The 26,347-nt window shown below is 36.3% G+C and overlaps 1 protein-coding gene across 1 annotated transcript in view; it reads left to right on the top strand.

The window, feature by feature from the left end:
- The first annotated feature begins 772 nt into the window (after positions 1 to 772).
- LOC131166434 (protein ZINC INDUCED FACILITATOR-LIKE 1) overlaps positions 773 to 26,347 on the top strand; it is a 40,597-nt gene continuing 15,022 nt past the window's right edge. The window contains exons 1-11 of the mRNA XM_058124978.1: positions 773 to 1,880; positions 3,630 to 3,670; positions 4,609 to 4,669; positions 4,769 to 4,871; positions 4,995 to 5,097; positions 5,258 to 5,311; positions 5,390 to 5,452; positions 14,294 to 14,343; positions 14,448 to 14,523; positions 21,163 to 21,378; positions 26,001 to 26,088. Of these exons, the coding sequence (XP_057980961.1) occupies positions 1,730 to 1,880; positions 3,630 to 3,670; positions 4,609 to 4,669; positions 4,769 to 4,871; positions 4,995 to 5,097; positions 5,258 to 5,311; positions 5,390 to 5,452; positions 14,294 to 14,343; positions 14,448 to 14,523; positions 21,163 to 21,378; positions 26,001 to 26,088 (1,006 nt within the window). The 5' untranslated portion in view covers positions 773 to 1,729. The remainder of the gene's footprint in view (positions 1,881 to 3,629; positions 3,671 to 4,608; positions 4,670 to 4,768; positions 4,872 to 4,994; positions 5,098 to 5,257; positions 5,312 to 5,389; positions 5,453 to 14,293; positions 14,344 to 14,447; positions 14,524 to 21,162; positions 21,379 to 26,000; positions 26,089 to 26,347) is intronic.

Genomic DNA, 26,347 nt, shown 5'->3' with positions numbered 1-26,347 from the left:
CTCTCTTTGTGCTAGGGACAGTGGCAACAAAAGAAGCATAAACTCTGTTTGGAACATGTTAAATTATTTAAATATTAATTATTTTTAATTAATATTTAAATATTTCCTACTAAAAAAAAAAAGAAGATTTCTCAATTTAATTTAATATAATTAGTGTATATTTATAGTGTATGACTGTTATATTAATTTTTGATAAATAAATATTTTTAGCTAAATTACGAACTATAATTTTTTATATGTCAAAATTTAAATTAAAAATAAAAGAATTTTTAATTTAATTAATTATTAATAAATAATAAAGAGAAAATCTAGGTACATAAGAAATTTCGTTATTTAAAGTAGCGAGATTTAAATGTTGGCCCAATCTGACACAAACGCATGGTAGCTAAGGAAAATGCATACGTGATAAATCTCGTAAAAAAGACAAACCGTACAAACTCCCTGTAATTAATATGAGGGCAGGTGGACGGTAAATGGCGGGAGTGGCATTGATGTGGCCGCACCCATTTGTAATTATTTCATGCATGGGGGCGTCTTGTGTGGGTCCTATGGGTCAATGATTTGGAATTTTCAATGTTAATTTTTTATTATTAATAATATAAAAAGGTTTGGCACGACGGCGTTTTCAACTTTTACACTATTTCCCGCATCAATCAATTACAACTTTTACATACCTTCATTTTCATTTTCATTTTCTTTTTGGTTTTGGGGAATGTCTGAGTCTGGCGGCTTGGTTGTCCTTCCATATCGCCACACCTCAGGCGTCAGCACCATTTTCAAATTTCCTATTCCACCCTACGAATCCACCAAAAAAGCCGAACCACAAACCCTAATCTCTCTCTCTCTAGGACAGTCTCTCTCTGTCTCCACATGGGAAATGGGCATTGCCTGTTTCCGTCGAGTTTCCTCCGAGGTCCGCTCGGAGACAGAAACATCACGTCTGGCCCAGAACCATGGAATCACTTGTCGCCATCGCTCGTCATGGATCCAAAGACGTGAGCCATTGCTCCTCTCTCTCTCTCTGATTCATTTTTGGTGATATAAATGGAATACAGCCAAAGTTTTGTTGCCGTACTTCAATTTACTTCGTAGTTTACCCGCTTGATTAATTGGCTGGCTACTACGCATAATCAATTATTTAATTAATATCACGTGGATGGCACAGAGTTATAGTGTCATTCTCCACCACGCATTGTATATTATTTGCATTGATTCAGTGTTTAGTTCGTGCATGATTTCTCCTCTTCCATCATCTTTTTCCTATTTTGTTACTTTGTTTCTTGTTAATAAAAATTTCTGCTAGGCTGTTCATTTTCAACTGACGTAAGCCGTGATGTGTAAAATGAACCAGTCCAAGCAGCTTGGCCATCATCATTAATTGTATTCCACGGTTCCAGCTAGTGGCTAGCTTTTAATAAAAAGCTGCTGCCATACAAAGCATAAACTGTTTATACCTTTATCCTCTCCTGACAATTAATCTACTCAAGGCAAGCCTGTTATTTTAATTATTCGTCTGTTTGTCATCATTGTAAGATGCGCGTTTCGATCAATCTCCATACATTTGATTGTTCGACAGCCGGGTGAGTTTAAAAAGACAGAAGAAGAAGAAGAAAAAGAACTCTTGATCATTGGTGCAAGAGTACATACTGAACAATATCACAGAAGAAGAGGAGAGGTAGCACGCGGTTGGGGGCTGAATTCTTGCTTCTGAGGGGGGTCTGTACAAATTATGGCAGAGGAGCAGATCAAAGAGACCCTCTTGAAGAAGAAGATTTACTATGAGGATTGCCCAGGCTGTCAAGCGGAACAGCTTAAAGCCGCGCGCCGAGGCTTACCCATCAAAGAACTCTTTTCTGTTTGGATGGTTGTTCTCTGTACTGGTAAGAATTTTGATCACTTGGTAATATATGTCCTAAAACAGTTTTTTTTTTTTTTCTTTTCTTTTTTCTGCTTGTGTGCATGTTGAACTTCGAAAAACCGCGACATTAGCAACAAGTGAAGCCAAACTGCCTAGCAGTAATGTAACTGCTGCCTGGAATGATAAGTGATTGGATGCTTGAGCAACACGTTAGGATGGCAGTTCCAAATTTATTAGTACTTGGACATACATAGACATTTTGATTGATAAACAATTTGATTACACTTTAAATGATTGATAAACAATTTGGCATGATTTATGTCTCCCTTCTATTTTATTTTCTTTGTCATTGCTTAAATTTGTCTGATAAACTGACCAGCTCTGCCTGACCCTGGAGTCACTGTAGTTTTTTTAAGATTCTAAATTTTATCTTGAGTTGCCTTTTGATTTGCACTTGGTGGATTGTCAATTGTTACGCAAACGTGACCTAAGAATTATTTGATAATTGAGTGGTTATGTTGCATGATGCAGTCAAATCTCTCTCTCTCTCTCTCTCTCTCTCTCTCTCTCTCTCTCTCTCTCTCTCTCTCCTGTCAGCCCAACTCTGGTGAGATTGTCAGCTTTGGTCATTAGAGGTTTGCCCTGTCAAGGTGCCTCCCAAGTTTGGAACCTACTCTATCCTTGTATAACTAAGATCTTCCGAGTACACGTAGGACAAGCTCTCCCATCTAGTATATGGTGCCCTTGTTAGAGTGGTCACGCCTTTGTAAGAGGCCTGGCTGTTCCTCTAGGTGACTGATACTAGATGTAATATTTTCGATCCCATTTTGGTGAGGTATTGTTTGTTTTGACCCTAGACTTCAAGGTTTTACCCCATAAAAAATGCCTTCTAAGCATAATCTTAAATTTTGTGACTTTGTCAAACTTTTGGTCAAAATTTTCAATTTTGAGAAGGTTCAAAATGAAATTGAGTTTCATTCTCTTTTCTGCAACATTTGGGAAGACCAACTGAAATTTCAGATATTTAAATTAGAAGTAGAAAATAAAGGAGCAAAAATTAAGGGTTTTAATTTGTGTTGGAAATTATTCAAAATTATCTATTTTAACATTTATCAAAATTTCATTTGTAATTTCCAGAATTTGTTATAAGTTTAAGTTGAAATTGAAATATGTATTGAAGTCGAATTTTGTCGAAATTTTCCTAAATTGAGACCCTAAAAAATTCCCATCCAAATAGAAACTTAATTTGGTCCTTGCTCATAACATTGAAACCTACCCCATGGCTAGATCTCCCTAGTGCATGATGTGGATTCATAACACTATGCATGATTTCTTAATTGAGTGTTCCTTGCTGCTGCTTATGATTTCCTTTTTTTCTTTTTTTTTGATCTTTTTATTGCTCAATTAGTGACAACTCATTTAAGTCCACTAGTCCAGTATGCTGAACTAGTGCTTACCTTCTGATTCCTCTGCTATGATGCTTTGTCCTCTGTGAAATTCATGAAATTTATTTCTATGTGGTGTCTCCTTGGAAAATGCATATAATTGGAACGGCTGAGATTTAAATTTTGGAAGTGGCAATTGTTTTGTGAATTTGCGATGGGAAAATCTGCATATTTAAACTGAATGAGTGTATTCTGCTTAATATTTTCTTAAGTCTTGATTGTTCTGCACTTTCACAGGCAGGTTAAACCATATCTTGGTTAGTTGGTTGTACATTTCCTTTCTCATGCACTGTGCGCTGACATTGCATTTGTGCTTTTCTTTTCAGCGCTGCCAATATCATCTCTCTTTCCATTCCTTTATTTCATGGTAAGCAAATAAAAAAGGAATGTATAACTGTTCTTGTTTCAAGGTTTTGAATACAAATAGAAATGGGAGGTGCTGTTTTATGTGCAAGCAGTTCCTTTAAAAACAAAGATTGCTTTTGTAACAATCATTTTGATGTAGCATATTTCAGTATTCCTTACTATTCATGCTTATCTCATTCTAATTCAAAGTAATAGCAAACTTCTGCTAACTGTCCAAGTTTGTAGTAGCTATTCCCCATCAAGTACCCATCCACCAATGTAATATACATTTCCTTGAAAAGGTCTAGTGCATGTACTTCATTGATTTCAGATGTCTCGCTCTTGTCAGGTAGGCTGTTGATTTGTTCTACCACTGATTTGTATGTCACCCATTATATAGATGAAAAAATAGTTATTGCATTGAATGTCAAACCAAATTCTCTTTGCCTTTTGTCATTTGTTGTCTACATCATTATTTATATGCCTCAGAGTCCTTTGGGATGATCATCCGATCCTACATTGTAAGTAAACAAAAAAGGGAGCCTTGAGGCTCAAGCTCCATAAAGGACTCTTAAAGAGCAAGCCCATTGGTCTCTAATGTGAGGCAAATCAGTCTGTAAATAAGTTAAATATTTTGATTTTTTTTTTCAATATATTGGTGGAGCTTTTGCCGTCCTCTGCTTATAGTGTCTTGTATTGCCATACCTTTTCTTGGTTTTGTCCTGAATTTAGGACTTAAATGCCCTGTCCCATGAATTTTTGGCTTTCTTTAACATGTGTATGTTCTTGTGAGTTTGGGAGTTGGGACTAAGTTGTTCTGCAGTCGTTCAGCATTGGTATAGGGATAGTACGAATCTAATTAGGAGAAGGTAGGTCTGTAGGACAGTTTTGATTTGCAGTTGAGAACTCCTATTGTTCTCTCTTGATCCTCATCACTGTGCTTTCTATTTTCCTTTGCAGATTAGGGATTTTGGCATTGCAAAAAGAGATGAAGATATTGGCTACTATGCTGGTTACGTTGGTTTGTATTCCATTCTTTATATTGATGGTCCATATCAATTTGCTGTCACCTTAGAGTCCTCCATGAGGCTGCGCTGATATGCCACTTTTAATTTCAAAGGGTCGTCATTCATGTTTGGAAGAGCTTTGACATCTGTTTTCTGGGGAGTGGTATCCGACCGATATGGTCGAAAACCGGTTATAATTATTGGCACTTTTACTGTGTAAGCAACCTCTTTTTATATAAATATCTCAATTTGAATTATTCACCAGTGAAGTTTTGCTGTCAATTTGGAAATTTTTACTTACCATGTTTCCTCTTAAAATTTGGTTATTAACTGTTCCAGGGTGGTGTTCAACACGCTCTTTGGTCTTAGTTTGAACTTTTGGATGGCTATCAGCACAAGGTTTCTTCTTGGAAGTTTAAATGGTTTACTTGGACCAATAAAGGTATTTTTTTTTTTGCATTAAAAGGTTTGTTATCAAGGTATAGTTAGAAGTTTGTATTATGTTGAGGCATTTATTGTAGATTTTTTTCCTGCTCAACTGATGCTTTTGTTCAATAAATCCACTTTTGTCATACATTTGTTACACTGTCCTCCATTTCCAGGCATATGCAGCTGAAATATTTCGTGATGAACATCAAGCATTAGGGCTGTCAGCTGTAAGTTTTTTCTGTCCTATGTTTACATTTAGATCCTTAAAAATTTATGACTATTAAAGAAATTTAATTTTATTTCAGATTAGTACAGCATGGGGCTTAGGATTGATTGTTGGCCCAGCTTTGGGAGGTTTTCTAGCTCAGGTATTTTCATATCTTTTCTTTTTAGGTAGGCAACTAATTAATGTTGTTTGTTAAAACCAATTTATAAACAAATATATTTTAGTCAAATAATTATCAAGATATAGAATTAAGGGCTTAGAAGATTTGAAAAAAAAAAAATCATAGAAACCCATTGTGCTGCAAGTTACTCTCCTTTGCGGTTGTTGGACCAAGGGTAACCGGGTATCAGGTTGTAAACTCTATCTTGCCATGGTCCTAAATTTCTTACTAGTGTAGGCTCTATTTTGATTGTCACACTTTGGGCTGTACTGTACTCCTAGCCTAAGCCATATGAGGAGGTGGGCTTTAGCAATCAACCCCTAAACTGCTCGAGTCCATTGCATCTAGAAGTAGCCAACCCAAGACTAATGAATCACTCAATCACTTACTACCTATTTGATGTTGGATGGGAGGGAGTTTTAAGTTTGTGTCAAGTGTGTGCAGGTGTGCATGTACACGTGTGTGGGAAAATGCTATAATGAGCCAGTGAGTGAAGTCCTCTTATGAAGGCTAGAGGACATAGGTCAACATGGGACTATTGGAAGTCATCTCCATCATTGGATATTTACGCAATATCCTACTTGTTTATTAAATTTGGACCCCATTTAATCATGCGAGGAGCCCAGGTTAGTCACGGTTAGGGGTGAGCATAATTCGGGGAAAACCGAATTAACTGAATTAACCGACCGAAATTGGTTGGTTCGGTTCGGTTAAAAAATTCAGTTCGGTCGGTTCGGTTATGCTTTCCAATATTTCGGTGAATCGGGTTTCGGTTCGGTGAATAGAGAATATTAATTCGGTTAATCGATTAACCGATTCAATAATTAATTAAAATTTAAATATAAATTAGTTAAATAAAATCCGATTATTCACTTATTCCCTCTCAGACTCTCAGTCTCACACTCTCACTACTCTCAGAAGTTAGAACTCAGAAGGCCCTCATTGCGGCACTGCCTCTCTCTCGCTCACCCGAGCTCGGTCCTCCGGAGTCCGCACCACTAGGCACCATCTTCACGTGATGCCATCGTTTGCGTCTATCATCGTCGCCATCGCCGTCATCGTCACCAACACAGTCACTGCTCTCAGAAGTCGAAAGGCCCTCAATGAGTCACTGCCTCTCTCTCGCTCACCCGAGCTCACTGCTCCGCACCACCATCTTCACGCGATGCCATCGCCTGCACCCATCGCCATCGCCATCGCCATCGCCGTCGCCGACCATCGTCACCAGCACACAAGCTCCTTCTCATTCTTATTTTTCTTCTCTTGCGCACAGACCAGTTCACCAAGAACCACCCCTGACTCTTCCTCACCGGCGTCAAGCTCGCCCGAGCCCAGTCGTCTCCCTAACCACCTCTCCTCTGCATCAGTCTAGAATTTGGATACACCTTCCAGGCTTCCCCCCTTCCCTCGTTCGGGATACACCTCCCCGGCTTCCCCTCTTCCCTCATTTCTCGGTTAAATTCGGTTAACCGAATTACCCGAAAAAGAAATTCGGTCGGGTTTGGTTCGGTGAGGTCCAACGGTTCGGTCGGTTCGGTTAACAGTATTCTTTAACCAAAATTTTCGGTTAATTAACCGAATTTGACTGAACCGACCGTTTGCTCACCCCTAGTCACGGGTAGTGTGTTCTTTTTGAAACTATAAACAAATTTTTAATTTCTCAGCCTTTATTGCTTTTTGACTTGGTCCTACTGATGATTGGATGGCCAAATTTGATCAATATGTTGGGATATGAGATTTTCCATTCAATAGTAGAGGTCCCTTCTTTTATGGCCCTATGTGGGTTCATGTGTGAGTTGCAAAGAGGGTTGGCAGTTGGCTTATTAGCTCCTAGTGACACTCTCCCATGTGCCTTGTGTGTTTATGTGTGCGCCTGTGCTTGTGCATGCACAAAGAGGCAGAGAGCGTTCAATTTACATGTTTTAAAAAGTTTTATATCATTTTAGGGGGTCTGCAAGAGATCACAGCCCCCCTAAAGGAATCTCCACTTTTGGACTGATTCTTATCTCCTTTCCTTGTAAGTATTTCTTCTCTTAATATATTTGTTTTGTCTTCTAAAAGTTATTATCCATGCAATAGCTATTCCACTCTCATCCCATTCCTTAGTTACAGCATTCATTAATGTTCATAAGCCTAACTTTAGTGTAGTTTCAGCTTCGTGGGGATCCATGTTTTTACCCTCTAAAATTTCACCCACTAAAATCCTAACAGAACTCCTAAATCCTGAGTGTTAAGCAACTTTTCACAACAAACTAAAACCTGTTTTGGCTCTAGAAAATATTAATTTCTTTTTTGGTTTCCAAAATGGAATTGGGCAGAAATGGAGTACTGACTTCAGTATTTGGTGAAATACCAAAATTCTCTCTCTCTCTCTCTCTCTCTCTCTCTCTCTCTCTCTCTCTCTCTCTCTCAATATTAGATTTGAATGCCAACCCTAATTTTCTAAGAACAAAACCCTAGCCCAAACCTATAATCTCTCAAACCCACATCCATACCCTCAAAACGATAAACCCTAACATTATGTTTGGTTTACAGTATGGAGCATAGGAATATAGTAATTTATAAAAAAGGTAATGCTATTTAGAGACAAATAACCATGCAAAATGTTGGTTGGAATAATACCAACCTACATGGTCATATTGTTGTGCTGGGCACCCCACTTGTGCCAAACACCAATACTACAACTATTGCTATTGAATATATAAGAAATTAAAGTAATGCAGAAACTAATAATAAAACAGTATAAAAAACAAGACAAGAAATTTACGAGGTTCGGTATAGAATTACCTACGTCATCGGGCGCCGATGATCAATCCACTACTTCTTGACAAAGTACAACTTTTGAGGTGTGTTTTACAAATGAAGAGTTGAGCTCTTTGTATAGTTTCAACCTCAAGTCTAAAAAACACTTCTCTCCAATGTGGGACAAATAATATAAAAAATTCAAAACAACCTTTTATACTATTGTGGAACAATTCTATCAATGTGGGACAAAAAACAACAAATCTCAAAATTTTCAGTCACCAACATTTTCTGGAGTTCCACATCATCGGCGCCTTCCAAAAATATTCAAACTTGCAGGATATTGATCAAGTCCAAACAATGTTTGAACTTGATTGTTGTCACAATCTTGGTCAACGTATCTGTGGGATTTTTAGTTGTAGCTATCTTTTGAAGAAGTATCTTGCTTCTATCAATAATATCCCACATAAAATGAAACCGAACGTCGATGTGCTTCGTTCGTGCATGGTAGACTTGGTTCTTTGCCAAATGAATAGCACTCTGACTATCACAGAACACAACAATGTGCTTTTGAACAACTCCCAAATTTTCAAGTAAACCCTTTAACCAAATAGCTTCCTTAACAGCCTCTGAAGCTGCCATGTACTCTGCTTAAGTTGTAGACAAGGTAATGGTAGACTATAAGGTAGACCTCCAACTCACTGGACCATTAGAAAATGTAAAAACATATCCAGTAGTTGATCGACGTTTATCCAGATCACCTGCAAAATCAGAATCCACATATCCAACAACACGTTGATCAATAGTATTATTTTTATCAAATACTATACCAACATCAATTGTATTAATAATATCTCTCAAATCCATTTCACAGCTTACCAATGTCTTTTACCCAGATCATGCATATACCTGCTCACCATACTAACAGCTTGTGAAATATCTGGTCTAGTACAAACCATTGCATACATCAGACTACCAACAACTCTTGCATAAGGAAGCTGTGACATATACTTATGTTCCTCATCTGATTTAGGAGATAAAGCCGCACTAAGTTTGAAATGAGGAGCAAGAGGAGTGCTTATTGGTTTTGACTGCTCAGACATGCCAAAACTCTGTACTACCTTCTTCAAATACTGTTTCTGAGACAAACTAACTCTTCCTCTCATTCTGTCTCTGCGAATCTACATGCCAAGTATCTTCTTTACTTCACCAAAATTTTTCATCTCAAACTCTTGATTTAACTGACTTTTCAACTTGTTGATTTCTTCCCTATTCTTTGAAGCTATCAACATATCATCAACATACAAGAGTAAATATATAAAAGATTCATTTTGTAGTCTGCGAAAATAAACACAATGATCATGTTTATTTTTGATGTACTTCTGACCCATCATAAACTGATGAAATCGTTTGTACCACTGTCTTGGAGACTGTTTTAAACCATACAACGATTTACCCAGTTTACATACCCAATTTTCTTTTCCAACAACCTGAAATCCATCTGGCTGAGTCATATAGATTTCCTCTTCCAAATCACCGTGTAAAAATGCAGTTTTTACATCGTGCTGAACTCGTTCAAGATAAAATTGTGCTACCAAAGCCAACAAAATTCGAATGGAAGAATGTTTAACAACTGGAGAAAATATCTTATTATAATCAATGCCTTTCTTCTGTGCGTAGCCCTTAGCTACCAATCTAGCTTTGAAGCGAACATTATTTGCATCTGGAAATCCTTCTTTCTTTACCTAAACCCATTTGCAACCAATTGCTTTCTTATCCTTGGGCAGCTGGGCTAGCTCCCAAGTTTGATTCTGATGAAGAGACTGCATTTCTTCATCCATTGCTCTTTTCCACTTGTTTGATTCAGAGTTCCTCATTACTTCTTTGAAAGTGTAAGGAACATTATCATCCACAACTGGAAGTGCATAGGCCACCATATCAGTATACCGAGCAGGTTTTCGAATTTCTCGTCTTGCCCTTTGATAAACAAATGATTCTTGTTGCTGTGAAGATTCTCGAATTGAAATCTCCTCTTCTTGTACACTATTCCCCACTGTAACTGGAGAGTTACCTTGTGTAGTCTTATTTCTCACCGAGTTTCCCAAAATTGTCTCAACCTCCACCTGTTGTTGAGTACCACTGGTTTTCTCTTCAACTCGTGACTCCTTGCGTATTGTTTTCTTCATTATCGCAAGTTCATCAAAAGTCACTTCCCTGCTTAAAATCATTTTTTTTGTCTTTAGACACCAAAGACGATATCCTAACTCTTGCACTTACCCCAAGAATATTGTTTTCTTGGCTCTTGGATCCAACTTAGATTCTTTAACATGATAATAAGCCATAGTACCAAATACATGTTAAGAATCATAATCACTAGCAGGCTTTCCAGACCATACCTCATAGGGTGTTTTTCCCCCTATTGCAGATGATGGTAGACGATTGATGAGATGACATGCATATCTAACAGCCTCGGCCCAAAACCTTTTATCTAACCCAGCATTAGACAACATACATCGAACTTTCTCCAGTAAAGTCCGATTCATGCGCTCTGCCACCCCATTTTGCTATGGTGTATTTCGAACTGTGAAGTGTTGAGCAATACCTTCATCCTGACATACCTTCATAAACGGGTTACTCGTGTATTCACCACCATTATCTGATCTGAGCCGTTTAATTTTTTTGCCAGTTTGAGTTTCAACTAATTTTTTCCACTTAAGGAAAATATCACCCATTTCATTTTTATGCTTCATAGAATACACCCAAACTCTTCTGGGAAAATCATCAACAAAAGTGACAAAATAATGCATACCACCCAATGAAGCCGTTTATTTGGGGCCCCATACATCTATATGGATGTAGTCTAAAATACCTTCAGTCTGATGGATTGCTGTGCCAAATTTCACTCTAATTTGTTTTCCTAGAATGCAATGCTCACAAAATTCAAGTTTGCATACCTTTGCACCCTTTAACAAACCTTGCTTAGCTAATTGTTGCAAAGATTTTTCTCCTGCATGTGCTAATCGCATATGCCATAACCTGGTTGTACATCTTTCTCAGAAACAATAGCTACTGAGCCAAAACTGTACTATTTTGTAAATAATACAAGTTATTTTTCCTTATTCCTTTCATCACCACTAGCGCACCTGATTTAATCTTTAAGGTTCCATCTTTCAAAGTGATAGTGAACCCTTTAGATTCTAAGGCACCCAATGAAATCAGATTCTTCTTTAGGCTTGGAACATACTTAACATCAGTCAAGGTCTTAATAGTTCCATCTTGACATTTCAACTGTATTGATTCTATTCCAGTTGTTTTACAAGTATTATCATGTCCCATAAAAACAACCCCACCATCTAATTCTTAAAAATTAGAAAACCATTCCCTATTGGGACACATGTGATAGGAACAATCAAAATTCAAAATCCACTTACCAAAATAATGTGACGAAGATGTTCCAACAAGAGAAAAATCTGACTCACTTCCATCATCATTGACTATATTAACATTAGAATGTGCTTTTCCGTTATTCTTCTACTGTAATTTAGGGCAATCTTCTTCCAATGCCATCTCTCACGACAAAAGGCGCATTCATCTTTAGCAGGTCTCCCATGAGATTTACTCCTCCCATGAGATTTACTTTTCCTTCCAGGCATACAACTCTGAGAACGTCCCCTTATTGTTAGTGCTTCTGCTGTTTCCTTATGGACCCTCAGATCCTTCTTTCTGCATTCAGTATTAATCAATGCAGTACAAACAACATCATAAGTAACTTTATCTTTCCCATACAATAAAGTGGTGGTCAAATGTTCATACTCATCAGGGAAAGAATTCAGTAACAATATGGCTTTATCCTCATCTTTCACCTTTTCATCTAAATTTAACAAATCAGCCAAAATTTTATTGAAAGCATTTATGTGGTCATTAATCGAAATACCTGGTTGATATTGGAAGCGAAACAATTTCTTTTTCAAATAGAGTCAATTTTATAGACTCTTGGTCATAAATGTATCTTCCAATATCTTCCACAATTTCTTTGCAGATGTCTCCCTCATAACACAATATTTTTGATTTTTGGCAAGACACAGACGAATCGTACCACATGCCTGACGATTGATCTTTTCCCAATCTCTTTCACCCATATCTACTGGTTTATCATCCAAAGCAATATCTAGTTCTTGCTGATACAAGATGTCCATCACCTCACATTGCCACATACCAAAATTATTTGTACCATCAAATTTCTCCACTTCAAACCGAGCATTAGCTATCGTCTTCGATGTTGATGTCGAAGCCGAAGGGGTTGGAGTTCATGTGGACAGAGTTTCTTCTACTGCTGCACTAGTTTCTGCCATCTTATATATATTCAATAGCAACCAACAAAGCAAAAGGCCTAGGATGAATAGTACGTATGTCTACTTTGTTTTATCTTATGAAATTCCACTTTGACCAGGCCGACCTCCAGGGAGCGACTGAGCCGCAATGGTCTCTAAGCACTCGCTTACACAAGGTCTTTCTTAGACATCAAACGTGGAATCAAGGATCCTAACAAAGGAATACCTTCGTATCAACACTATTCAACCTAACTCTGATACCAATTGTTGTGCTGGGCACCCCACTTGTGCCAAACACCAATACTATAACTATTGCTATTGAATATATAAGAAATTAAAGCAATGCAGAAACTAATAATAAAACGGTAAAAAGAACAAGACAAGAAATTTACGAGGTTCAGTATAGAATTACCTACGTCCTCGGGCGCCGATGATCAATCCACTATTTCTTGACAAAGTACAACTTTTGAGGTGTGTTTTACAAATGAAGAGTTTAGCTCTTTATATAGCTTCAACCTTAAGTCTAAAAAACACTTCTCTCCAATGTGGGACAAATAATATAAAAAATTCAAAACAACCTTTTATACTATTGTGGAACAATTCTACCAATGTGAGACAAAAAACAACACATTTTCCTTAGAATATAGTGCTCCTCTTTTTCCTTGCCTCTTATTAATTATTATATTCCTATATAATAGCTATTGTATTTTCACCATATTCCATTTTGACAAACAAGAAAGACCTAAAATTAATGCTGTTAATAATTTTTAGTATGGCTGCAACTTCCTTGTGATCCAAGTTCTGCCCACCAAATTTCATTCACCAAAACCCCTAACTTTGTGTTTGTAGAGGCCTTGGATTTGGATTTGTATTGGATTTCGGTAAAATGTAATATAAATTTGTGTTGAATTTTTTCCAAATCCATTCAAATCTAAATCCAAGGTTTGATATCCACGCTCCCAAGCACAGCGTAAGAAAAATCCTATTCCCATGTGTTAAGCTGCAACACACTAGGACCTGATTTTAGGCCTATAAAATATTTAACTGCTTTTTGATTTGTTGACTGGAATTGTGGTAGGAATGGAGCTGAGTGACATCACTATTTAGCTCAAGTAAGGAATGTAGCCCAAAAATGGAATACCAATTCCATTCTAATGTTTTTTTATATGCTGTGCAATTGGGGAACGGGAGCAGTTGCATTTAGAGGTGGAGAAGTGGTGGTTATGCAGAAGAAGGGACCTCATTTTAATGCGACATATATATTCTTTATTTGAATATTTGAGTGAGTCACATGGAAAGAAGGGTGGATTTTTAAGGCATATGGACGCCAAAATATGCAGGTTGAAAACTGTAAGAGTTCCTTTAATTAATAATATAGATATACCCTATTTTGTATAATAATATTAAATATTGGTTTTGTAAGTGAGAACAGATTTCTTTTAACAACTTCAAATGGAAATATATGTAACATTTGCAATGCCAATTAGAGTGACCGCTATAACATAAAAGTTGCTTAGATCTTCATGCACACAGAATCTTAAGCATCTAAATTGTAAACATAAGAACTCAATTTCACTATTTTCCTAATAATTTCTATGTTAATTTGTTGGAAAAAGGTGTAGAAAATTTCAATTAATCTGTATCTGCGCCTGATATGCATTTTCTTTTGAAATTTCTTTTCAAGTAGTTATTACATTTGAAGTTGGCAATTTTCTTTTCCTTGTGTTAACCTGAATGATTTATGGTTCAGCCAGCTGAAAAATATCCAAGTCTATTTGCTAAAGAATCTCTCTTTGGGAGGTAATAGAACTCTTCTTGCTCTGTTGTTTTGTAATGATGCTTTTGTTATTTCTTGTTTCAAGTAGTCAGATGTTCTCACATATGATTTTTTTTTTTTAATGTAGATTTCCATATTTTTTGCCTTGCCTCTGCATATCACTCTTTGCTTTGGTAGTATGTATTGCTTCTTTTCGGCTTCCGGTACGTCTCTTTGTCAATTTAGTTTGTTTAATATCTCTAATGGCTCTCAAGATGTAATCTATCTATTCCTTTTACACTTTCAGTTTCATTATTATTTTATCTTAAACTCTTGTTTTTGGGATCGTATTATAAGAAACTGAACTTATCAAGCAGAACGTTTCTAGCTTTTCATGATGCATCTTATTAGTTTGCAGTATAATGAGAAAACGTATTCAAGAAATTTTTGAAGCTTCATTTGGCATGTATAGTGAATAATGATCTGGACATTTGGTTGGTGTTTGGTTTGTGGGATCGTTCAGGATTGGCTTGTGATCATCCAAGTCTCATGTTTGTTTTGGGGCCAGAAAGTGATGTGGTGGAAATATCACATTCCCTAGGAATCTTATTACGTAAACCCAACAAAAATATTCCTGCATCTCATTCTTGAGAATGGGATTCCCTGGAATGTATCTTTCTAGGGGCATCTTAGATTCCATGAACCAAATGAAACCTTGCTGATATCCTACCAGAAGTAAAATACATTCTACTGACAGCGCCATATTTTGGTAAATAAAATTTGCTTTTTCCTTTGTTTGTTTGTGTCTGTGTTTGCCTCCTTTTTTGTTCTCAATTTTATTTTATTTCATTTCCTTTGTTTACGAGGGGATCCTTTTAATTTAAAAAGGAGCAAAATAATGCAGCTGTTTTAGAGTTGTGTACTGCTTTCTCTAGTGCGTTTCAAAGCTGAAAACTTGTATTTTGCATTTCAAGACATATGACAGATGGGCATGTAAGTGCCAGAATGTGTCAAGCTCTCAGAACATCACCTAACTGGCATGTTGGTGATTCATTTTTTTTTTTTGCTTCAATTTTGATTTTTGGCAAGTAAAGTAAATGTTTATTTCATTCTAACCAATGTAATTAAACTATTTAGTTAGAAGTGTGTACCATCAAATAACAGCTTAATTATTTGGTTAGAAGGCTGTAGCTGTAAGTAGGTGACATGTATGTGCACTTCCTTTCTAGTTACCCCTTGATCTAACAGATTTCCCTTTTGACCATTATGCATCAAATTTTCATTTAAATAATGGAAACTTCATATTAAATAGGAATTTGGAGGGAAAGCAAATTGTGCAAGGATTTTAAAGTTCTTCACAAAATATTGGTTTGATTGGAAAGCTTATCTTGATTCATGTCTTGATCATGTTGCCAGTAAAATACATGTACTTTAGTCACAAATTCACACTCTTGTTTCTCTAGATACTCCTTCTAGTTGTCATTGTTGTGCCGGGCACCCCACTTGTGCCAAACACCAATACTGCAACTATTGTTATTGAATATATAAGAAACTAAAGCAATGCAGAAACTAATAATAAAACAGTAAAAAGAACAAGACAAGAAATTAATGAGATTCGGTATAGAATTACCTACGTCCTCGGGCGTTGAGGATCAATCCACTATTTCTTGACAAAGTACAACTTTGAGGTGTGTTTTACAAATGGAGAGTTGAGCTCTTTATATAGCTTCAACCTCAAGTCTAAAAAACACTTCTTGCCATTGTGGGACAAATAATACAAAAAATTCAAAACAACTTTTTATACCAATGTGGAACTATTTTACCAATGTGGGACAAAAACAACAAAACTCCACCTTGACGATAAATTCAACAAATTTTTTAGTCACCAACATTTTCTAAAGTTTCACATCATTGGAGCCTTCCAAAAATATTTAGACTTGCAGGATATTGATCAAGTCCAAACAATGTTTGAACTTGATTGTTGTCACAATTTTGGTCAACGTATCTGTGGGATTTTCAGTTGTAGCTATCTTTTGAAGAAGTATCTTGCCTCTATCAATAATATCCCGCATAAAATGAAACTGAACGTTGATGTGCTTCGTTCGTGCATGGTAGACTTGGTTCTTTGCCAAATGAATAGCACTCTGGCTATCACGGAACACAATAATGTGCTTTTGAACAACTCCCAAATTTTCAAGTAAACCCTATAACCAAATAGCTTCCTTAACAGCCTCTGAAGTTGCCATGTACTCTGCTTCTATTGTAGACAAGACAATGGTAGACTATAAGGTTGACCTCCAACTCACTGGACCATTAGAAAATGTAAAATCATATCCAGTAGTTGATCGACGTTTATCCAGATCACTTGCAAAATTAGAATCCACATATCCAACAACACGTTGATCAATAGTATTATTTTTATCAAATATTATACCAACATCAATTGCATTAATAATATCTCTCAAAATCCATTTCACAGCTTGCCAATGTCTTTTACTCGGATCATGCATATACCTGCTCACCATACTAACAGCTTGTGAAATATCAGGTTTAGTACAAACCATTGCATGCATCAGACTACCAACAACACTTGTATAAGGAAGCTGTGACATATACTTACGTTCCTCATCTGATTTAGGAGATAAAACCGCACTAAGTTTGAAATGAGGAGCAAGAGGAGTGCTTATTGGTTTTGACTGCTCAGACATGCCAAAGCTCTGTACTACCTTCTTCAAATACTGTTTCTGAGACAAACTAACTCTTCCTCTCATTTTGTCTCTGCGAATCTCCATGCCAAGTATCTTCTTTGCTTCACCAAGATCTTTCATCTCAAACTCTTGATTTAACTGACTTTTCAACTTGTTGATTTCTTCCCTATTCTTTGAAACTATCAACATATCATCAACATACAAGAGTAAATATATAAAAGATCCATTTTGTAGTCTGCGAAAATAAACACAATGATCATGTTTATTTCTGATGTACTTCTGACCCATCATAAACTGATGAAATCGTTTGTACCACTGTCTTGGAGACTATTTTAAACCATACAAAGATTTACCCAGTTTACATACCCAATTTTCTTTTCCAACAACCTGAAATCCATCTGGCTGAGTCATATAGATTTCCTCTTCCAAATCACTGTGTAAAAATGCAGTTTTTACATCGTGTTGAACTAGTTAAAGATCAAATTGTGCTACCAAAGCCAACAAAATTCGAATGGAAGAATGTTTAACAACTGGAGAAAATACCTCATTATAATCAATGCCTTCCTTCTGTGCGTAGCCCTTAGCTACCAATCTAGCTTTGAAGCGAACATTATTTGCATCTGGAAATCCTTCTTTCTTTACCTAAACCCATTTGCAACCAAATGCTTTCTTATCCTTGGGCAGTTGGGCTAGCTCCCAAGTTTGATTCTGATGAAGAGACTGCATTTCTTCATCCATTGCTCTTTTCCACTTGTCTGATTCAGAGTTCCTCATTGCTTCTTTGAAAGTGTAAGGAACATTATCATCCACAACTGGAAGTGCATAGGCCACCATATCAGTATACCGAGCAGGTTTTCGAATTTCTCATCTTGGCCTCTGAGAAACAATTGATTCTTGTTGTTGTGAAGATTCTCGAATTGAAATTTGCTCTTCTTGTACACTATTCCCCACCGTAGCTGGAGACTTACCTTGTGTAGTCTCATTTCTCACTGAGTTTCCCAAAATTGTCTCAACCTCCACCTGTTGTTAAGTACCACTGGTCTTCTCTTCAACTCGTGACTCCTTGCGTATTGTTTTCTTCATCATCGCAAGTTCATCAAAAGTCACGTCCCTGCTTAAAATCATTTTTTTCGTCTGTAGACACCAAAGACGATATCCTTTGACTCCTGCACTTATCCCCAAGAATATTGCTTTCTTGGCTCTTGGATCCAACTTAGATTCTTTAACATGATAATAAGCCATAGTACCAAATACATGTTAAGAATCATAATCACTAGCAGGCTTTCCAGATCATACCTCATAGGGTGTTTTTCCCCCTATTGCAGATGATGGTAGACGATTGATGAGATGACACGCATATCTAACAGCCTCGGCCCAAAACCTTTTGTCTAACCCAGCATTAGACAACATACATCGAACTTTCTCCAGCAAAGTCCGATTCATGCGCTCTGCCACCCCATTTTGTTGTGGTGTATCTCGAACTGTGAAGTGTCGAGCAATACCTTCATCCTTACATACCTTCATAAACGGGTCACTTGTGTATTCACCACCATTATCTGATTTGAACCGTTTAATTTTTCTACCAGTTTGAGTTTCTACTAATTTTTTCCACTTAAGGAAAATATCACACTTCATTTTTATGCTTTATAGAATACACCCAAACTCTTCTGGAAAAAATATAAACAAAAGTGACAAAATAATGCATACCACCCAACGAAGCCGTTTTTGTGGGTCCCTATCTGTATGGATGTAGTCTAAAATACCTTCAGTCTGGTGGATTGCAGTGCCAAATTTCACTCTAGTCTGTTTTCCCAGAATGCAATGCTCACAAAATTCAAGTTTGCACACCTTTGCACCCTTTAACAAACCTCGCTTAGCTAATTGTTGAAAAGATTTTTATCCTGCATGTGCTAATCGCATATGCCATAACCTGGTTGTACTGAACCTGCATCTTTCTCAGAAACAACAGTTGCTGAGCCAATAAGTGTACTATCTTGTAAATAATACAAGTTATTTTTCCTTATTCCTTTCATCACCACAACGCACCTGATTTAATCTTTAAGGTTCCATCTTTCAAAGTGATAGCGAACCCTTTAGATTCTAAGGCACCCAATGAAATCAGATTTTTCTTTAGGCTTGGAACATACCTAACATCAGTCAAGGTCTTAATAGTTCCATCTTGACATTTCAACTGTATTGATCCTATTCTAGTTGTTTTACAAGTATTATTATTTCCCATAAAAACAACCCCACCATCTAATTCTTAAAAATTAGAAAACCATTCCCTATTGGGACACATGTGATAGGAACAACCAGAATCCAAACTCCACTCACCAAAATAATGTGACGAAGATGTTTCAACAAGAGAAAAATCTGACTCACTTCCATCATCATTGGCTATGTTAGCATTAGAATGTGCTTTGCCCTTATTCTTTTGTTGTAATTTAGGGCAATCTTTATTCCAATGCCCTCTCTCACGACAAAAGACGCATTCATCTTTAGCAGGTCTCCCACGAGATTTACTTCTCCCATGAGATTTACTCCTCCTTCTAGGCATACGACTCTGAGAACGTCCCCTTATTGTTAGTGCTTCTGTTGTTTCCTTATGGACCCTCAGATCATTCTTTCTGCATTCAGTACTAATCAATGCAGTACAAACAACATCATAAGTAATTTTATCTTTCCCATATAATAAAGTGGTGGTTAGATGTTCATAATCATCAGGGAGAGAATTCAATAACAATATGACTTTATCCTCATCTTTCACCTTTTCATCCAAATTTAACAAATCGGCCAAAATTTTATTAAAAACATTTATGTGGTCATTAATCGAAATGCCTGGTTGATATTGGAAGCGAAACAATTTCTTTTTCAAATAGAGCCGATTTTCCAAACTCTTGGTCATAAATGTATCTTCCAATGTCTTCCACAATTTCTGTGCAGATGTCTCCCTCATAACACAATATTTCTGATTTTTAGAGAGAGATAGACGAATCGTACCACATGCTTGACAATTGATCTTTTCCCAATCTCTGTCACCCATATCTACTGGTTTATCATCCAAAGCAATATCTAATTCTTGCTGATACAAGATGTCCATCACCTCACATTGCCACATACCAAAATTATTGGTACCATCAAATTTCTCCACCTCAAACCGACCATTAGCTATCGTCTTCGATGATGATGTCGAAGCCGAAGGGGTTGGAGTTCGTGTGGACAGAGTTTCTTCTACTGCTGCACTAGTTTCTGCCATCTTCTATATATTCAATAGCAACCAACAAAGCAAAAGACTTAGGATGAATAGTACGTACCAACTGTGTCTACTCTGTTTTATCTTATGAAATTCCACTTTGACTAGGCCGACCTCCAGGGAGCGACTGAGCCGTAATGGTCTCTGAGCACTTGCTTAGACAAGGTATTTCTTAGGCATCAAACGTGGAAACAAGGATCCTAACAGAGGAACACCTCCGTATCGACACTATTCAACCTAGCTCTGATACCAATTGTTGTGCCGGGCACCCCACTTGTGCCAAACGCCAATACTACAACTATTGCTATTGAATATATAAGAAACTAAAGTAATGCAGTAACTAATAATAAAACAGTAAAAAAAACAAGACAAGAAATTAACGAGGTTTGGTATAGAATTACCTACGTCCTCGCTCCTCGAGCACCGACGATCAATCCACTACTTCTTGATAAAGTACAACTTTGAGGCGTGTTTTATAAATGGAGAGTTGAGCTCTTTATATAGCTTTAACCTCAAGTCTAAAAAACACTTTTCTCCAATGTGGGACAAATAATACAAAAAATTTAAAACAACTTTTTTGACCAATGTGGAACTATTCTACCAATGTGGGACAAAAACAACAGTCATTACTCCTTTTTATGTGTGCATACATGATTGATTGTGTATAAGTAATTCAGTAATTATATTTTATGTAGAAAACAATCTCTCTGTGATTTCTAAGCCATTTTATCATTATATATTTCAGTGGGTTATTTCTTATGAATTATGATCCCTATTTTCATGTTGAACTCCTTGCATTTGGCGTTAAAATTATTTTATTATGTTTGAGTGGTTTTTACTGCCTTATTTTGCGTAATGATTAGTTCTACTGCACTTTTTTGCAAATATATTGATCGTTGCAGGAAACATTGCACATGCATGACAAAGTCAATGAATCACAAGATGACTCATATGATGCCTTGGAGGCTGCATCCTGCGAGTCTAATGTAAATGAGAAAACTAAAGATATTGAAGGAAGAGGGCCCCCTTCTAAACAAAGTCTCATCAAGAATTGGCCCTTGATGTCATCCATCATTGTTTATTGTGTATTCTCACTTCATGATATGGCTTACACGGAGGTAATATTCAGTATCCTAGCTCACCATTAATATTTTTTTGTGTAAGTCACTGTTTGTATCTTTTAATTGATTGATCACTGTCAAAGTTCTCTAATACTGACCCGTTGTTAGTGTATAAATTCAGACATTGTCTATAAATTTGCATGCACTTTTATACATTTTCCATCATTTAGGACCAAGCTTTCTCTTTTTTGTTGAAATGTGCGACTAAAGTAATTTTTTTTAATCACAATGGCTAGATACTGGGGTCAATTGAAAAGTTAACATAAGTATGTTACTGGATGCACTTAATTAAATGATTGCCTAGGATTTTGGATAAAATTCCATTGAAGTTTTCAGGAAGTGTCTATCTGATGGAATCTTTATCATATGTTGAAAATATTTCCACTGCAGATTTGCATGCTTGGAACATTGTAATTCGAGTTTTCTTGTGGGAATTGAGAAAATGACATTTTTAGAGACAGTGGTCCTTACATTGTAGAGAAATTTCTGAGGTACGAGATCTTTATTCACACAAAGGATCGAACATTCTCATGCACCCTGAATCCCAAAGATATGATCTTTGTGATGTAGGATGGTTCTAAGTATCCCAAGTCCTACGGTTGACCCTCTTTGTAGCGCACACACAATTACAATCTATGGGAAGAATTGAATTAACCAAGCATGAACATCACAAACATATTCTAATGATCGCAAGCTGTTGAGATTTTGAAAACATATATGGTTTGGTTTAAAAGCCCTTAGTTGATCGTTTCATTCAAGTAATCAAGTTCACTTTAAAAATGTTATATTAGAAGTCTTAGATCACAAGTCCTAGCGTACAAATCAAATATCCCTAAGCATGGTACTGGCAAGCATGTTCATGTTGAAAATCTAGGAAGATTCAAAGAGAATGAACAAGGTTTTTGAATCAAGGATTTGGGTAGAGTGTCAAGGCTCGCAAGGTACCTTTAGGGGTTGTTTTAGATGGTCACAAACAAGGAATTGAAACGAGCTTTTCGGAATGACAAACATCAAGACATACGAGTACTTGATCGCACCACGAACAAACTTGTTGATCCTTAGGAATCTTGAGGCAAGAATGAAGCTTGAGGAAGGTTGTGGCTGTGAGCTATGAGAGAGGGTTGGGCGTATAGTGTTGATGATGACGTTGATGTTGTCGTGGTCTCTCACCACCCAATCCCCGCGGAGACGGAACGTAGCCTCACACTACTCACTCACAAGGAGAGGAACAAGATTCACAAGTTCAAGCAAAGGCTTCCTTTTTAATTGATAATGCAAGATCCCTTTTACAATACAAGTGATGGCATATTTATAGCCTTACATGAGCATGCACATGCCTTGCACATGACTTCTTAAGAGGTTAAAGAAAATAAAAAAGAAAAATAAAACATTTAAAACATAGGTAATAAGGTTCCTAGGAAATAGTTTGTCATAGGAATAGGTGCCTAGGAACTAGAATAATTATGATAGTGGAGTCTAGGAACTTAAAATGAAATAAATGCTTCTTGAAAAAAAACAAGACTCTTTGACTTGCAAGTTGTCATGCTTCTTGAAAAACAAAGACTCTTTGACTTGCAAGTTGTCATCTTCTTTCCAAGCTAGCTTCCAAGAGAAGCTTCAATTGCTGCAAATAAAGTTCACATCCAATGGTGGACTTTGGGTGGTCATCCACGTGTCACAATATTCGCGAAAGATGCTTGAGGTGCATGTTGATCCCCATCACTTTGTGTTTCATTATGTATGTTAGTTGGTTGTAAGACCTCCTTAGTAATAAAAAATTAATGTACTTAGGTTGTTCTAATTTAATTATGTAAGGGTTGTAGGGAGGTGCTTCATATTTCAACGTGAAGGAACAAACCTAATATCTAATGTGTAGTGTGTCCTACCTGACTCCTACTTAATTGGGTCTCCTACTCGTCCTTCAAATTCAAAACATGTGGACTTAAAATTCCAATATTTGAATGAGACTAGAATTTAGATTCATCTTCTGTTGACATTAACCTTCAATTTATATTGAAATCGAAACGTTAATCTTCAACAGCTTAGTGGTGGGATCCTAGTTTTTTTTCGCTGATTTGGATAAAATGCGTTAGTTATTCAGCTTATTTCAGCTTTTATTTGGAACAGGTTTCTACTATAGTGTAGCTCTTATTTGGAGCAGGTTTCTCTTGTAGTGTTGTAAGTGCCATAAAACCAATTTTCTATTGGAGGCTTTAAGTGGATTATTGGGGTATGGATGGTTCATAACAAGATGTGACTTGTTTATGCTCACTTAATACTTTGGTTCAACCATGGTCTTTAATTTCTACGAAACTGTCGAAATTTTCGTCAAAATTTCCGATTTCCGTCACCTTCGAAATCGAAATGGCAGTCGATTTCTATCTTGCATAATTTCCGTCGAAATCTCAATGAATCATCCGAAATTTATCGAAACCTCGAAATTTTAGCGAAATTGGTCGAAATTTATCAAAACCTCAAGAGTGAAGTGAAATTTCTCTTTTAATTTATTTTATTGAAACAAAAGGTTATCACAAGTGCTTTTGAAAGTATATGAAAAAATAAACTTATAGTAATATTTTATTTAACCATTCAGGTCTAAATTATCAATATTTGTATAATAAATAATATTTAAATAATTTATGAATTTCATTTGCATTAACTGAATATGTTTAATGTACATTATCTTACAAACATGTTTGATACACAATTACACATACTATTTTACAACTTTTTTCCACCTCATACAAAACATAGATGTATTTAATTTGTAATATATTAGTCTTAAAACTTATATTTTTATGTTTGTTAACCATTTCTAAATTTTCACAAAGAATTCCATGCTTTACTACTAGTTTCCGTTATTTTTTCAAATTGAAATCGAAATCAAAATTGAAATCGAAATCGAAATCGACATCGAAATTGAAATTTCCGTACCTTTGGAGCTTCGAAATATGAGTTGAAATCGAAATTTAAGACCTTGGGTTCAACTGTGTTGCCAACATTCTTTTGATTACCTTCCAGTTTGATTCACCATTTAACTCCATTTATGTCAGTACAGAATACTTCTTTTCTTGTTTTGGCCTTTAATGAAGTTTGAGCTTCATTTTGCTTTTGGAGTTCGTGCTTCATCTGTTTAGCGTCTACTAGCTATTAGCTGGGTCTGTTCTCTGGAGCGTGCTCTAAATTTTTTTTTCTTCTAGACTGCCTAGTAGTGATTGAATATGATTTATCTGGGAATATTCAAAAAAATATTGGGTTATGAAGCACAAATGTTGAAATGAACAGTGTCAACAATCTTAGAGAAGAAATTGGGTCATCGTGATGTGGCTTAAGAAATCGAGTTATCTTGATGGGACTTAAGAAGATTTCTTTTCTTTTAATCAAGTTATGCACATATTTAGAGATTAAATAAGTAAGGATGTTATGTTCTACACACAACAAACTCTGAATGCAAGTGCACATCACACTATATGTCGCATGGGTATTTGCAACGCCCAACCACGTGTCAGTCAGTTGGATTCTATGTAATAATTGGGGAGGGGTTATAAATCATTTATATATCTAAGATTGTACTTTCTACTGCAACCTCACAGTCAAATTATAAACTAGGAGTTCAACAACCAGAAAAGACAATCTCAAGTGTGTCAGTTTTTCTCAAGGAATCAGCAAGCGTGGTTGGTCAAAATGGTGATGCTGGATGAACAAATCAATTTTTATGGGATTACTAAATTAGAAGCAATCTGAATGGTCTATGATTGCTATAGTGAAGTGCGATGGGTGTGGACGTGGAAATAACAATCCTATTTAGTAAGATGATGTTGTAGCCAAACACCTCACAGGGTAGCCCAGCCATAAGAACAAGCTATGGGGCGAGCCATCAACTTGGACATCCTGGGTTCAATTCCTTGTAGGATTAAATCTGTATTTAAGCGGACACGTGTGGCTGGAGGCTGCTGGACCAGGTGTCCCAAAGGTAGATGATCAACTTAGGGCCAGATCCCTCTATTATTGAAAAAGGGGGAAAAATGACATTGTAGCCAAACAGTTTCAGTAGTTTGCATCTTTATCTCTTTTTCTCTCTACACCAAAAACCATATGTACATCTGCCTCTCCCTCTAAACTTCTTGATTGATACTCTTGTGGAAAAGAAATTACAGCAGCAGTCAATCACTTATTGTGGTCATAAGTTCGAACAAATAACTTAAAATACATCACCCTCTTGGCCTCTTTTAGGGGCATAACCTCAAAAATATAATGACTGCATAATAAAGCAAATAAAGGTGGTTGAAGAAAACTATGTTCAAGTTTTAATAAGCCAAAAACTTTAAATAAACATTTGTTGTTCAAAATAAAGCTAACATTTAACCATGGACATAGGCGTACACATTAGAATTAATGAACAGTATGAAGATTTATTGTTCAAAATAAAGCTAACATTTAACCATGGGCATAGGCATACACATTAGAATTAATGACCATTATGATATTCTTAATAACAATGTAGTCAGCTGTGTCCAGATTGCAAAATGATTTTTCTTGTTGTCCTACTTTTTTATAAAATGTTTATATTTCTCATCAGTTGTCTAAGTTGCTATTTTGATGAATGATTTCTTTCACAGATTTTTTCATTATGGGCCGTTAGCCCTAGAAATTATGGTGGTTTGAGCTACACTACTCAGGACGTTGGGGAAGTTCTTGCAATTTCAGGTACACTAATAGATAATATTCTACACTTGGACATATATGGACATTATTGAGTTGTATAGTTTTGAAAATTTTGGGAATTTCATATTTGAGTTAAATATATTAATATTCCTGAGTGCTATGTGTGACAGTGCTGCTTTATATTTTTTCCATACCAGTTTCTATTGCTGAGGAATTTTCATTTTTATTTTTGCTCTTTAAGAGATGAAGTATCTGAGCACAATTGATTGTCTTATTGGTTGGTTTTAAAGTTGGGAAAGCA

The sequence above is a fragment of the Malania oleifera genome, chromosome 10 (assembly GCF_029873635.1).
Source record: "Malania oleifera isolate guangnan ecotype guangnan chromosome 10, ASM2987363v1, whole genome shotgun sequence".
NCBI classification, from domain to species: Eukaryota; Viridiplantae; Streptophyta; class Magnoliopsida; order Santalales; family Ximeniaceae; genus Malania; species Malania oleifera.
Note: the sequence above shows the minus strand (reverse complement) of the source record. Positions and strands in the feature narration are given on the sequence as shown.